We start from the raw sequence: 15,611 nt of genomic DNA, 5'->3' as shown, positions 1-15,611 counted from the left end.
ACTGCCTACTTCCCACTCACTGCCTTTGCCTCGCTGCCCACCCAAGTCATGCTGGCCCTCCTCCCAGTGATACTTCTGCTCCAGGCCATTACTTTCTTCTCATAAACAATGTCTCTTTAAGAAATGTTGTATCATGCCTAACAAGTTCTCAAATATATGGTGGGTTTTTTGCTGCTGCTGCTGTGATCTGACTTTTTTAGTAGGTGGCTAAGTTTGTTCGACACGAACTTACTATCTGTAGGAACATTGCCACCCTCTCTTTTTCACACTGCCGAGATGGACTAGGGACTGTGGAATTTGTAATGTGCATAGAGCAGTCCACATGACCACAATTAACATGCACTACTTGTTCCAAACAAATGGAAGTGAGGAGTGGGAAAAGAGGTTTGGTAATTCCAGGAGGGCATTACAAGGAGGCAGAAAAAAAACACAGTAATGCGTACACACGATCGGAATTCCGGCAAGAAAAAGACAGATGAGAGCTTTTCATCGGAAAATGCGACCGTGTGTATGCTCCATCGGAATTTAGCTGTCCGAATTTCCACCAGCCAAAAATTTATAGCATGTTCTCAATTTTCCAGACGGAAAAACTTTCTATCAGAAATTCCGATCGTGTGTATGCAATTCCGACACGCCAAAAATCACGCATGCTCAGATTCAACTATGAGACAGAATCTAATGGCTACTGGCTATTGAACTTCCTTTTTCTAGTCCCGTCGTACGTGTCGTACGTCACTGCGTTATAAGCGATCGGAATGGTGTGACCGTGTGTAGGCAAGACAGCTTGAGCCGAGTTCCGTTGGGAAAACCATCATAGCTTTTTCCGACGAGTATTCCGATTTGTGTGTACGCGGCATAAGAGACGATTTCATAAAAATAGGTTACAAGGTCATTAGAGCGGATGTGTATAGATTATTTTCTATAGATGTTTTTTTTTTTTTTTTGAAGAATAAGAATATTGTTTAGTGTCACTTTAATGCAAATTACTTTAACAAATCAATTTATCCATGGATTTTCTTTTTGCAGAAAACATTCTGGGGACTGGTGACACCTCGCTCATGGTCCTGCCACTTATGACCAAAGAACCAAATATATTTCTAGAAACTTTCAATATGTAAACTTTACACCCTATGAACAGAAAAATTTAAAACATTTTGCGAGCGACTGGATGTATGGACTTTATTCTACAGATCACTAAAAATCCCTTAAATCACAGCAATCACTTGTACTTCTGCAAGCAAATGTGTTTTTTTCTAGTCAATGTGCCCTATCTAAAGTATTAAAAAGTAACCTAATACAAAGTCTCATGTATCATTGAGTGCTTAGTGTCAATAAAATGCCTTATTGCCATCTTCTGAATGCTGCCAAATCCTCTGTACCCCTCCACTGGAAGAGTGCATAACCACCGACCATAAGTCTTTGGCTCCACAAAGTGTAAGAAATCAATAAAATGGAAGACTTAATTCTTACAGCGCAACACAAAAATGCAAAAAATATTCTAAAACTTAGGTTATGGCATATGTTCATCTGTTCTGAGGAAGGGGCAGCTCTCTCTTAAATATGAACCTATCTTCTCAACATTCCTTCTCTTTTTGCCTTTTCCTTTATTTTTACCACTTTTTTTCTCTTTTTTTTTTCCAATATGTATAAAAAAGAAAAAATTGAATAGTAATGCCAAGTGATTCCTCGAATGGTCCATACCAAGTGACTGTTTGGGCTAGATGGGAATTCAGTACTTTTCTCATTGATAAAGTTCAATTGATTAATCTCCTGACTATACACGTCTAATTTGTATGTACAGTTTGTCTGTCTATATAATTTAGATTCTTGTACTGTTACTTGTCTCTGTATTAATGACCTGTTAGACTGGAGCTGCTTTCTTCTGGTTAAATAAAAGAATTGGAAAAAAAATTGCCTTATTGTTACAGTAACGTAATTTGTATCATAATTTTGAATTTTGTGTATACAGGGCCCTTTCGCACACGCTGTCCGATCAGGTACTGTCCGTTTTTCAGGGGGACCTGATCGGATGCTCCATTCCCCTCTATTGAGTGACGGATGTCAGCGGTGACATGTCCGCTGACATCCAGCACTATCCACCAAATCAAGACAGATGGAAACCCTATTTTCCAACTGTCTGGCGGATTGGGTGGAATCATATTAAAACGGACAGGCAGTCCATTTTCATCCAATCTCCCATTGAGGAGAGAGGGGCTCTGACAGGTCCGTCTCTGCACAGTGACGGGAGATGGAACTGTCATCTGCCTGATCAGCGGAGATTAACGGATCAATACCCGCTGAGCAAGCAGAGTCAATCAAAACGGACAGCCCCGTGTGAAAGGGGCCTAAATGATGGAGGTACATACGTGTGTCAGGGCTGAGCTCAGCCCTTCCTTCACTGAGCTGGTCGCTCAGCTGTCGGCTAATTGCCAGCTCTCCACAGTTACTCAGCTGTTGATGATATCCTGCTTGTCAGTCCTGCCTACTTAAGCCGTCCAGTTCAGAGGAGTTCTGCCTTCGCCTTGGTTAACATCAGAGAAACTATCGCCTGCGATCCTGTTCAAGACTTGCTGGGCTGACATCCCTTCTGGCTCCAGATCCTGCTTGCTGTTCCACTACATTGATCCCTGACTTCTGGTTTAGCTGACTTTACTTTCTGGTTACTGGTACTGAACTGAAATATACTACAGTTTTATGACTAAAAACTTGAACAATCAATGGCCTGCCAATACCGAGAAATAATTGGTCAGGGCTCCTCACATGAGCTGCCTGCCACTCAGGTCCCAAGTCCAACCTCTCTTCCAGAACAATTCATCTGAAAGCAGAGAAGGCATCTTTGAACCAAGTACATGTGGTCACACCCCCACTACACTGAACACTCCCAGTCCCAAATCACAACAACCAGGCCTGAAATTAAACACAGGCCTGGCTAAATTTACCTGCACTTGGGCCCTGCAGCTAGAAAAATACTACTCTAGCGCCTACCTTTAAGTAGAGGGTGCTTCATGTGTTTGCTTTGGTATGACCAGGGCCGTCTTTAAGGCAGGGAAAAAGGGGCAGTTGCTCTGGGTCCTGTCATTGTTATGGGGCCCAAAGCAGCTGCCTCATACTTGCCAACTATATCAGTTTAAATTCCCTCATCCCTGGACGTTTTAGTCCTGTGCTGTGTCATGATATCTCAGTATAAAGTTCTGTTACTAATGCCACCCAGCTCTGCCCTATTGTTGTGTACAGATGACTCACCTGCAGACCCTTTACGTGTACAGTGGTGTGAAAAAGTGTTTGCCCCCTTCCTCATTTCCTGTTCCTTTGCATGTTTGTCACACTTAAGTGTTTCGGAACATCAAACCAATTTAAACAATAGTCAAGGACAACACAAGTAAACACAAAATGCAATTTGTAAATGAAGGTGTTTATTATTAAAGGTGAAAAAAAATCCAAACCATCATGGCCCTGTGTGAAAAAGTGATTGCCCCCTAAACCTAATAACTGGTTGGACCACCCTTAGCAGCAACAACTGGAACCAAGCGTTTGCGATAACGTGCAATGAGGCTTTTACAGCGTCCAAAGAGTTCCACTTTTGTCTCATCGGTCCACAGAATGTTGTCCCAAAAGTCTTGGGGATCATCAAGATGTGTTGTGGAGAAATTGAGACGAGCTTTGATGTTCTTTTTGCTCAGCAGTGGTTTTCTCCTTGGAACTCTGCCATGCAGGCCATTTTTGCCCAGTCTTTTCCTGATGGTGGAGGCATGAACGCTGACCTTAACTGAGGCAAGTGAGGCCTGCAGTTCCTTGGACGTTGTTGTGGGGTCTTTTGTGACCTCTTGGATGAGTCGTCGCTGCGCTCTTGGGGTAATTTTGGGCGGCCGGCCACTCCTGGGAAGGTTCACCACTATTCCATGTCTTCGCCATTTGTGGATAATGGCTCTCACTGTGGTTCGCTGGATTCCCAAAGCTTTGTAAATGGCTTTATAACCCTTTCCAGACTGATAGATCTCAATTACTTTCTTTCTCAATTGTTCCTGAATTTCTTTGGGTCTCGGCATGATGTGTAGCTTTTAAGGATCTTCTGGTGGACCTTACTGTGTCAAGCAGCTCCTATTTAAGTGATGCCTTGATTGTGAACAGGTGTGGCAATAATCAGGCCTGGGTGTGGCTAGAGAAATTGAACTCAGGTGTGGACAACCACAGTTATAGTATGTTTTAACAAGGGGGGCAATCACTTTTTCACACAGGGCCATGGTGGTTTGGATTTTTTTTCACCTTTAATAATAAACACCTTCATTTACAAATTGCATTTTGTGTTTACTTGTGTTGTCCTTGACTATTGTTTAAATTGATTTGATGTTCCGAAACACTTAAGTGTGACAAACATGCAAAGGAACAGGAAATGAGGAAGGGGGCAAACACTTTTTCACACCACTGTAAATAGCAGAGCATTGATATGTAAATAGCGACAGCATACATATGTAAATAGTGACAGACCGGCAGCATTCATTTGTAAATAGAGGTGGTATTCATGTGTATATCATGCCCCCTGAGGTCATATCCACCATCACCTATACTGAATTCTGCCCACTGGGGAGATAAAGGGGCATACCTACCATCAGCCTGTTCTGCAAAAGTAAGCAAATTAGTGGGGGGAGGGTAGTGTGGGGTGTGCAGAAGTAGACAGAGAATGAATTACAGTTTGGTGTGCACAGGTGAGCAAGGAGAGGATGTGTAGAGGTAAGGAAGGTGGGTGCAAAGATGAGCAGAGGAGGCAGGTAGAGTTAAAGGGGACGGGGATTGGAATGGAAAGGATGGGGGAGGTTTGGGGTGCAGAAGTTAGCATGGGTTTTAGGATGCAAAGGTGTACTGACAGGATGTATAAAGATGTTGGTCACATGTAGGGTAGCCCATTCATTTCAATGGGCTGCTCTCTGTGCTACAAATGTGGAAGAAAGTCACAAACACTTTTTCAAAATCACACAGTGCCAAGACACGTGTCAGCAGATGCCTGAGGATGTCATTAACAAGTAATGGCACTGCTGTGTATCTGCTAAAGGGAAGCACGTTTCTGTGGTGTCAGGAAAGCAATTTTGCATGCATTCCCAACACACACAAATGTGAACGCAAGCTAAATGGCTCAGTTACATTGGTGGTCAGTGTAAATCTTCTCATTATATTGGTGCTTGGTGTAGAATCCTTTCATTCACACTAGTGGCCACCAGTGTGAATGTTGCCCTTACATTGGTGGTCAGTGTAAATCCCTCCTTACATTGGTGATTACTGTGAATGCTTCTATTACATTAGTGGTCAGTGTAAACCCCTATTACATTAATGATCAGTGTAAACCCTTATTACATGTAGAGGGGAGGAGCCAAATCTGTGAAGCATCGGGAGTGTAGATTTGCGGTGAATGAAGTGATGATTTGAGACTTGCTGTTTTAAAGTTTTTATCTTGTAAGTGGATTTGTTTGGGGGGCTTTTAATAAACATGCAGAGTACACTATGGCATCTGTCTTTGTTGTTTTATGTCCATAAACCTACGAAAGTAATAGCGTGATTGAGCACTTATGAGAAAGCGAAGGAAGGTTTGTCTGGCAGCAATACAAATGCTGATTACCCACACAGAGGAGCAGTCTGGAGACTGTAGGATTACCATTGGAGAGTGAAAGCTGATCCATTGTGGTGGACACGAGAAGTGATTTGTAAATGCTTTTACATTCATCTTTGAGGTGAGCACTGGTGCAGTTAGCTGGTGGAGGTGTGCACTGGATATTGGTCCTTTTGAGGACGAACGCACACATCGGTGATTGCTTTGGAAGCATTGACACAGATTAACTGTTTTTTTTCAAATTTTTTCACTTTTTAATTTAAAATATTTTTTGATCATGAATAGGATTGAGCGAACACGAACGGTAAAAATTGGGTTCGTACCGGACTTTTGGATTTTTGGATCCCGAACCCGAACAATTGACTGGATGTTTGGGTTCGGGTCCGGTGTTCAGCAACGTAATGGCGCATTTTAAAAAGCCCTGCAGCAGCCAATGAACATTCGTTTAACTGGTGTGCCCTTAGAAGCCATCACAGCCATGCCTATCAATGGCATGGCTGTGATTGGCCAGTGCAGCATGTGACCCAGCCTCTATTTAAGCTAGAGGCACACAGCACAGCACGTCACTCTGCTTTAGACAGTGTAGGGAAAGGTTCCTGGCTCCTGCTGCTGTGAGGGAGAGAATTACATGATAGGAGTCCTAATTCTAATTAGTCAGCGATTTTACACTGCACTAAGAGAAAAGATAGGCAGTGTAGGGCAAGGTTCCTGTTGCTGCTTTGAGGGAGAGAGAATTATCTAGGAGTAGTGATGGACAAACTTCCGACGGGATGTTTCGCGAACGCGGACCACGAACGCGGCCGATAGTTCACGAACCAGAACGTTCACGGTGGGCCCCATTGACTTCAATGGGAGGCGAACTTTGCAAACCTACAGGTCAAATTTGCAGCCACAAAATAATTAATAGCTGTGCAAACATAGTCCCACCACATGACCAATGACATAACACATGTATGAGGTGAATCTGGGATCGACAACTACAAGCATTCTTTTTTTATATGGGAAATTGTTGTGACAATTCAGGACTGTGGAGCGCATGAAGGCAATGGAGGAGAGGGAAGGTCAGGGTAGGCAAAGAAGAGGGTGCAGGAGATGATCACCAGCAGCGTGACATACAGAAATGACACCTGCACCGTGATAGAGTCATCTGACAACAGCACCATGATAGAGAGCACTGACATCAGCAGCGTGACATAAAGCACTAATACCAGCACTGAGATATACAGCACTAACAGCAGCACCGTGATAGAGAGTGCTGACATCAGCAGCGTGACATACAGCAATGACACCTGCACCGTGATAGAGTCATCTGACAACAGCACCGTGATAGAAAGCACTGACATCAGCAGCGTGACATAAAGCACTAACACCAGCACCGTGATAGAGAGTACTGACATCAGCAGCGTGACATAAAGCACTAACACCAGCCCTGTAATATGCAGCACTGACAGCAGCACCATGATAGAGAGCACTGACATCAGCAGCGTGACATACAGCAATGACACCTGCACCGTGATAGAGTCATCTGACAACAGCACCGTGATAGAGAGCACTGACATCAGCAGCGTGACATAAAGCACTAACACCAGCACCGTGATATACAGCACTGACAGCAGCACCGTGATAGAGAGCACTGACATCAGCATCGTGACATACAGCAATGACACCTGCACCGTGATAGAGTCATCTGACAACAGCACCGTGATAGAGAGCACTGACATCAGCAGCGTGACATGAAGCACTAACACCAGCACCGTGATATACAGCACTGACAGCAGCACCGTGATAGAGAGCACTGACATCAGCAGCGTGACATACAGCAATGACACCTGCACCGTAAGCAGCCCCAGGAGGAAGTCAGCATAGCACAGGGATGGTGGGAGCCCCTCATAATGAGCATAGCACAGGGATGGTGGGAGCCCCTCATAATGAGCATAGCACAGGGATGGTGGGAGCCCCTCATAATAATCAGCCCCAGGAGGATGTCAGCATAGCACAGGGATGGTGGGAGCCCCTCATAATAAGCTGCCCCAGGAGGAAGTCAGCACAGCACAGGGATGGTGGGAGCCCCTCATAATAAGCATAGCACAGGGATGGTGGGAGCCCCTCATAATATGCACAGCAGAGGTACAGCCCCAGGAGGAAGTCAGCACAGCACAGGGATGGTGGGAGCCCCTCACAATAAGCAGCCCCAGGAGGAAGTCAGCACAGCACAGGGATGGTGGGAGCCCCTCATAATAAGCAGCCCCAGTAAAAATATGACACCGCTCAACCTCTTCAAAGAGGAGGGTACGGGCATATAGTACGGTGTGCTTTTTTGGACAAGGAAGTGAGCCAAATGAAGAAAGAAGGTCTGTGTGCTCGATTAAAAAAATTGTTTATCGACATATACATGGTCTACTGGTCACATGTGTTGAATTCCTCCGAGATCCATGCCTCATTCATTTTTTGAAATGTGAGGTAGTTAACACTGTCGTGAGCTAGGCGAGTACGCTTATCGGCAGGGCTGGATTAACGTAGGGGCTATTGGAGCTGCAGCTCCAGGCCCCCACTGACTATAGGCCCAGCCACCCAAAAAGGACAGACTGCCCATGGAAAGCAATGGGCCGACGGGAAGAGATCTCTCCTGATGGGCCCTGCATTCCACATGCACCGCCTGTGCAGGGTGGTGGGATTGATAATGGGCACTGCATGAGCAGTCCTAACAGAAGCCTGGGGCACACCAATGCAGGGCTCTTAGCCCCTATACACACGGTCGGAGATTTCCACAACCAAATCCATCGGATTTTGTCCGTCGGATTTTGTCCGTCGGATCTTGTCCGAAACTGTTGCATACACACGGTCGGACAAAGTTGGCGAAAAATTCGATCTTTCAGAACGTAATGACGTAATTTCGTTACGATGGGACTACTTTCAGGCTAGTAGCCAATAGCTTTGATGTAGAAATTTGATCTTAGCATGCGTGGCACTTGGTCCAATCAAAATTCTCTACACATGATCGGAATATGTCTGATCGGCCCAGTTGGTCGGGAAATATTTCCAACATGTTGGAAAATTGGGTCCGATGGAGATTCGGATGGAATCAGTCCGATGTATACCACACACAGTCAGATTATCCGATGACACGGTCCGATAGGACACATTCCGACGGATTCTCCGACCGTGTGTACAAGGCTTTACAGAAGTCTGGGGCTTCCATAGTGTTAGGCCTGCGCAGCTGCATTCTTTCAGCTCAGAGTGCACGCCGACGCAAGGCCCTTAGGTCCACCAAAATTCTCAGCACCAAGCACATGATGCTCTTAATCCGGCCCTGCTTATCGGTCACGATCCCCCCTGCTGCGCTGAACGTCCTTTCGGACAGGACACTGGACGAGGGGCAAGCCAACAGTTCGATTGCAAATTGGGCAAGCTCTGGCCAGAGGTCAAGCCTGCCCACCCAGTAGTCCAGGGATTCATCACTCCTCAGAGCGTCCACATCGGCCGTTAACCCGATGTAGTCGGACACCTGACAGTCTAGGCATTCCCTGGTGCTGGATCCGGATGACACCTGTCAATGGGTCGGCTGAAAGAATGACCTCATATCCGAAGTCACCAACACATCTTCAAACCGGCCTCTTCTTGCAGGCGCTGTTGGATTGGTACCCGCAACTCCTTCTCTGGGAGTGGGAATTGCTCCTCTGCCAGCGCATGCAAAAGCAGAATGCAGCATTTCTTGAAGCAAGGCCTAGAAGTGCTCCATTCTGCCACCCCTCTGTGGCGGCGGTAACATTTCCACCATTTTGTGTTTGTACCGGGGGTCTAAGTATGTTGCCACCCAGTACTGGTCCTTGACCCTTATGCTTTTTATACGGGGGTCCCTATTAAAACACTGGAGCATGAAGGCCCCCATTTGCACTAAACTGGAAGCGGTGTGGTGGCCTGGCTCCTGCTCATCATCCAGGATAATATCGTCCTCTTCATTCTCCTCTCCCCATCCATTGTGTGTGACTGATTAGCAGACTGTATGTCAGTCCCTATACCGATGAAGGACTGCTGCAGTATAGGGCAGCGGTCAGCAGTAGTGCACCTCAACCCTATGTATTGTGGACCTATACCAGTCCTTATAGAATAGCAGACTGTACCTCACTCAACCCTATGTACTATAGCACCCTACACCAGGTTACCAGTCCTTATAAGGACCTTTGTGGAACAAGTAGGTTGTGTGTGACTGATTAGCAGACTGTACGTCAGTCCCTATACCGATGAAGGACTGCTGCAGTGTAGGGCAGCGGTCAGCAGTAGTGCACCTCAACCCTATGTATTGTGGACCTATACCAGTCCTTATAGAATAGCAGACTGTACCTCACTGAACCCTATGTACTCTAGCACCCTACACCAGGTTACCAGTCCTCATAAGGACCTTTGTGGAACAAGTAGGTTGTGTGTGACTGATTAGCAGACTGTACGTCAGTCCCTATACCGATGAAGGACTGCTGCAGTGTAGGGCAGCGGTCAGCAGTAGTGCACCTCAACCCTATGTATTGTGGACCTATACCAGTCCTTATAGAATAGCAGACTGTACCTCACTGAACCCTATGTACTCTAGCACCCTACACCAGGTTACCAGTCCTTATAAGGACCTTTGTGGAACAAGTAGGCTGTGTGTGACTGATTAGCAGACTGCAGCAGAAGGGCAGCAGTCAAGTATAATATTCTTTCTATATTTGGAAGAAAGAATATTATACGTGTACAAGCCTATTACCATACCACTGATACCAGTCCTGAAAAGAACCTTTGTGGACCGAATATAGTAACAGCTACTGATTAAACTGACCCTCACTGCCTCACACACAGCTTCCTGCCTGTCCCTATATAAACTGACAAAACAGAGGCTACTGGAACAATAACTGGAATAGCAATTGTGTGGGCCTGATAGTAACAGCTAATGACTAAACTGACTGTCCCTGCAGCACACACCGTCCTGTCCCTTTCTTTAAACTGACAAAAGACACTCAGGCTGCTGCAACAATCAGTAGCACAGCAAACCTATATCCTGAACTACACCTAACACCTATACCAGTCCTGAAAATAACTTTTGTGTACCAAATAGCTAGCGATTTGGGTCACTGCAATCTCTCCCTGCTCCACACAGCAACCTCTCCCTATAGTGACAGAAGAAAGAATGTAAAATGGCCGCCGGATCGGGTCTATTTATAAGTTAGGGGGAATGTCCAAGTTTCCATGTGCTGTAATGTCTCAATCGGCTGTCCTGTACCCCATGATGGATGTGTCATCATAGGTCAAAGTTCTTTTACACAGTAAACACGGAAGTCCGCCGGGCGAACAGCGCCAATAGTCCGCCGATCGGGCGGACCACGAACAGCCGAAATTCGCCACGAAACGACCGCCGGGCGAACCGTTCGGCCATCACTATCTAGGAGTCCAGATTCAGAAATCTATTCTAATAACTCAGCGATCTACATAGATTTACCTGGTTGGGTTTCAGTGCACAGTCTTTTTACATGAGCCCAGTGCCAGAGAAAATATAACTTATCTGCAAGCTCAGTGCACCAGCACTCCATATGTTATTGTGAGATACACCCTGTACATACTGTGGGTGTATTCTGCTCTTCCAAAAACACCCATTTAGGGAAAAATAATATATATTGTGCAGTGTTTTCTGCATATGTGGAGGTGTGAGTTACACAATTTATATATTTTCTTCTATTGTGCTATTCAAAAAAAATTTAAGGCAAAAACATTTTTTTTGAATAGCATTTTCGGCATTTCTGTAGCTCTGAGATACACCGTTTACATACTCTGGGTATATTCTGCTATTGTAAAAACACCCATTTAGGGCAAGATCCTAAATTTGGAAAATATGAGGATAACGTCAAAGAAGGGACGTGGCTCCGGTCATGGTGCTGCTGGTGGAGCTCCTGTTGCAGGGAGAGGACGTGGTCGATCTGTGCCAGCTACACGAACAAGTGAAACACCTTCCTCAGGTGCGAGTAGGCGACAGAGCCTGCAGCGGTATTTGGTCCGGCCTAATGCGGCTGTATGAATGTTGAGACGAGGACAAGTACAGGCGATAGTAGGATGGGTTGCTGACAGTGCCTCCGGTTCCTTGACATTGTCTCCCACCCAGTCTCCTGATGAAAGATCAGAGTTGGCACCTGCAGTCCATCAGTCTTTCACATCACCCCCTTGCAAATCAGCCAACCAGTCTGAGCCCCAAATCATGCAGCAGTCTCTTCTGCTTTTTGATGACTCTGTTAGCAGGGTTTCCCAGGGTCATCCACCTAGCCCTGCCACAAAAGTGGAAGAGATTGTGTGCACTGATGCAAAGTGGTTGCACTTATGTTTGAAGATGAGTACATGGGAGGACCATCGTAGCACATCTCGCATGATGACAAAACACAGGTGCCAACTGCTGCTGCTTTCGCAATTGTGCAGACCAACAAGGAGGGCAGAGGTGAAGACTGGGTGGAAGATGATGTGGAGGACAGTGAGGTCCTGGACCCCACATGGAATCAACGTCATGCAGGTGACCAGTGTAGTTTGGAGGAAGAGGCGGTGGTCGCACAGAGCCACCAGCACAGCAGAAGAGGGAGCAGGGTGCAAAAGCGGAGCGTCCGTCCCCTAGACAGTATGCCAGCTACTGCCCAACACAGCAAGGGACAGAGCACACCAAAGCCAGATCCAAGGAGTTTCCTAGCGTGGCAGTTCTTCAGACAATGTGCTGATGACAAGACACGAGTGGTTTGCACGCTGTGCAATCAGAGCCGGAAGCGAGGCATAAACGTTCTCAACCTGAGCACAACCTGCATAACCAGGCATCTAAGTGCAAAACACGAGCTGCAGTGGAGTCAACCCGCAAACAGAGGATCTGCCAGCAACACTACCCCCTGGGTCACCAACCATCTCCACAATGTCCCGTGGAAGCGTTCAGCTCTCTATCTCCCAAACACCGGAGCGGAAGAGGAAGTACCCCCCTAGCCACCCGCGATCCCTGGCCCTGAATGCCAGCATTTCAAAATTCCTCGCCTTTGAAATGCTGTCATTCCGTCTGGTGGGGACGCAGAGTTTTAAAAGCCTGAAGAGAGCCCGGACCAAAGTAAAAGAAAGTACTAAGCGCAGGGCGGGCATGACAGAGTTAATAGGGGGTTAAAAAGTCAGGCTTTGGTCATGAGGGGATGGGAGCAGAGCTGAGAGGGGGCGGAGGATCAGGCATCTAGAGGGGGAAGTGGCTTCATACACAAGCTCAGTCTGGTCAGGAGGAGAGAGCTTCCCACCCTCCCTCACTAATCTTTGGGGGGTTTGTTGTTGTTATTAATGTCTATAATTTGCATTTCAGATACCAGGATGTCGTGGCAGCGGCGTGGTGTTGGTCTTTGCGGGTGGAGGTTAAACCCCAGTTATGGAAGAGGGCAGGACTCATCGGTGGTATGGGGCCCGTGGGTGGTGGTCCAGCTAACGGTGGTTTAGCTGGAAGGTGGTTACCGGGTGCACTGCGGTCAGTGGTTTGTGTCTCCGAGCCAGCAGGTCAGCTGGAGGCCTATTTTAGTTTTAAGGTACTGCAGTGCCGGATTGGAGATGGTGGTTAGAGTGGTGGGTTTTTCCTGCAAAGACCAACGGGTGGAGTTAACTGATATTACAGTTTTATACAGTTATGTTTATTGATGTTAATTTATTTGAATATTTAATAAAAAAAGTTAATTGGCTGCTACGGCCAATTATTTACTCCAGATTGGTGTGGTCTCATTTTCTGGGGGGATTATGGGGATGTAGCAGTGGTTAAGATATATTGGTTACAATATGGGGGATAGTAGCCCATCTATTATACGAGGGTCATGGCATTGGCTGTCCCACAGTACATCGTGCCCAGCCGCCACTACTTTTCCAGGCAAGCCATCCCTTCCCTGCACAACCAAGTGGGGGACAAAATCAGGTGTGCACTCCGCAAAGGCCATCTGTGACAAGGTCCACCTAACTACGGATGCGTAGACCAGTAAGCACGGTCACGGATGTTATATATCTCCCTAACAGCACACTGGGTAAATGCAGTGGTGGCTGGGCCTGAGGCGGATAGCAGTTTGGCGCATGTCCTTCCACCACCGAGGATTGCAGGTGCTTCAGTTTGCCTCCTGTTGCTAACTCCTCCTACTCCGCTTCCTCATCCTCTACCGCCTCCTCATCTGGTCAGCGTAACACCTTCACCGCCAACTTCAGCACAGCCAGGGGTAAACAACAGCAGGCAGTTTTAAAACTTTCCTGTTTGGGGGAAAAAAACCCACACCGTGCAGGAGTTGTGGAGGGACATGGAACAACAAATCGATAAGTGGTTGGTGGCAGTGAGCTTCAAGCCCGGCCTGGTGGTGTGCCATAATAGGCGAAATCTCATAGCAGCTCTGGGCCTAGCCGTTTTGATGCACATCCCTCGCCTGGCGCAAGTGCTGAACTTGGTGGTCCAGAGGTTCCTTAAAAATTACCCCGATATGCCAGAGCTGCTGCAGAAAGTGCGGGCCGTCTGTGCGCACTTTCGGCGTTCTCACCCTGCTGCTGCTCGCCTGTCGGCGCTGCAGCGTAACTTCGGCCTTCCCGCTCAACGCCTCATATGTGAAATCCCCATAAGGTGGAACTCCACCTTGCACATGCTGGCCAGACTGTGCGAGCAGCAGCAGGTGATAGTGGAGTTTCAGCTGCAGCGCTGCAGCGTAACTTCGGCCTTCCCGCTCAACGCCTCATATGTGAAATCCCCACAAGGTGGAACTCCACCTTGCACATGCTGGCCAGACTGTGTGAGCAGCAGCAGGTGATAGTGGAGTTTCAGCTGCAGCACGCATGCGCGAGTCGCTCTGTGGAACAGCACCACTTCACCACCAATAACTGGGTCTCCATGGATCTCCTGTGTGCCTTGTTGCGCTGTTTCGAGTACTCCACCAACATGGCCAGTGCCGATGACGCCGTTCTCAGCATTACTATCCCAGTTCTATGCCTCCTTGAAAAAATGCTTCGGGCGATGATGGAAGAGGATGTGGCACAGGAGGAGGAGGAAGAGGGATCATTTACAAGGCTTTCAGGGCAATCATTCACAAGTGGCTATGAGGGTGGGTTCTTGCACCAACAAATGCCAGGTACACAATTGTCAGGCAGCAAGGGCGCAGTTCTGGAGGATGACGAGGTGGAGGATGAGGAGGAGGAGGAACCATGTTCACAGCAGGGTGGCACCCAGACCAGCTCATGGCCATCACTGGTGCGTGGCTGGGGGGATACAGAGGACACAGACGATACACCTCCCACAGAGGACAGCTTTTCGTTGCCTCTGGGCAGCCTGGCACACATAAGCGATTAAATGCTGCAGTGTCTCCGCAACGACCGCCAAGTTGCCCACATTCTAACTGGTGCTGATTACTGGATGGCCACCCTGCTGGATCCCCATTACAAGGACAATGTACCGTCCTTAATTCCCTCACTGGAGCGTGATTGTAAGATGCGCGAGTACAAGCGCATGCTGGTAAATGCGCTGCTGGTGGCATTCCCACCTGACAGCGGGAGTATGGTGGAAGCACAAGGCGAAGGCAGAGAAGGAGGAAGAGGTCGCCAACGCAGCCGGGGCACCGCCAGCACCTCAGAAGGCAGGGTTAGCATGGCCGAAGTGTATAAAAGCTTTGTCAGCACACCACCAGAACCAGCACCACCAGCTGAGATGGAAAGTCTTAGCAGGAGGCAGCATTTTACCAACATGGTGGAGCAGTATGTGTGCACGTGCTTACATGTACTGAATGACGGGTCTGCCCCCTTCAACTTCTGGGTCTCCAAATTGGGCATATGGCCTGAGCTTGCCCTTTACGCCTTGGAGGTGCTGGCCTGCCCTGCAGCCAGTGTATCATCTGAATGTGTATTTAGCTCGGCAGGGGGCGTTATCACAGACAAGCGCAGCCGCCTGTCCAGAGCCAATGTGGACAAGCTCACGTTCATTCATTAAAATGAACCAGGCATGGATCCCACAGGACTTGTCCGTACCATGTGC

General features: G+C 47.5%; 1 protein-coding gene across 3 annotated transcripts in view; it reads left to right on the top strand.

The window, feature by feature from the left end:
• The window catches only part of LOC143983794 (sterol O-acyltransferase 2-like), a 306,186-nt gene extending 304,885 nt beyond the window's left edge, over positions 1-1,301 (top strand). For all 3 annotated transcript variants that reach the window (XM_077483882.1, XM_077483883.1, XM_077483885.1), the window contains exon 15: positions 1,027-1,301. In XM_077483882.1, the coding sequence (XP_077340008.1) occupies positions 1,027-1,077 (51 nt within the window). In that variant the 3' untranslated portion in view covers positions 1,078-1,301. The remainder of the gene's footprint in view (positions 1-1,026) is intronic.
• The last annotated feature ends 14,310 nt before the right edge of the window (positions 1,302-15,611 follow it).

This window comes from Lithobates pipiens, unplaced genomic scaffold, assembly GCF_037356315.1.
Source record: "Lithobates pipiens isolate NorthernLeopardFrog02 unplaced genomic scaffold, aLitPip1_a1.2 Scaffold_16, whole genome shotgun sequence".
Classification (NCBI taxonomy): Eukaryota; Metazoa; Chordata; class Amphibia; order Anura; family Ranidae; genus Lithobates; species Lithobates pipiens.
This window is presented reverse-complemented; position numbering and strand designations above follow the sequence as displayed.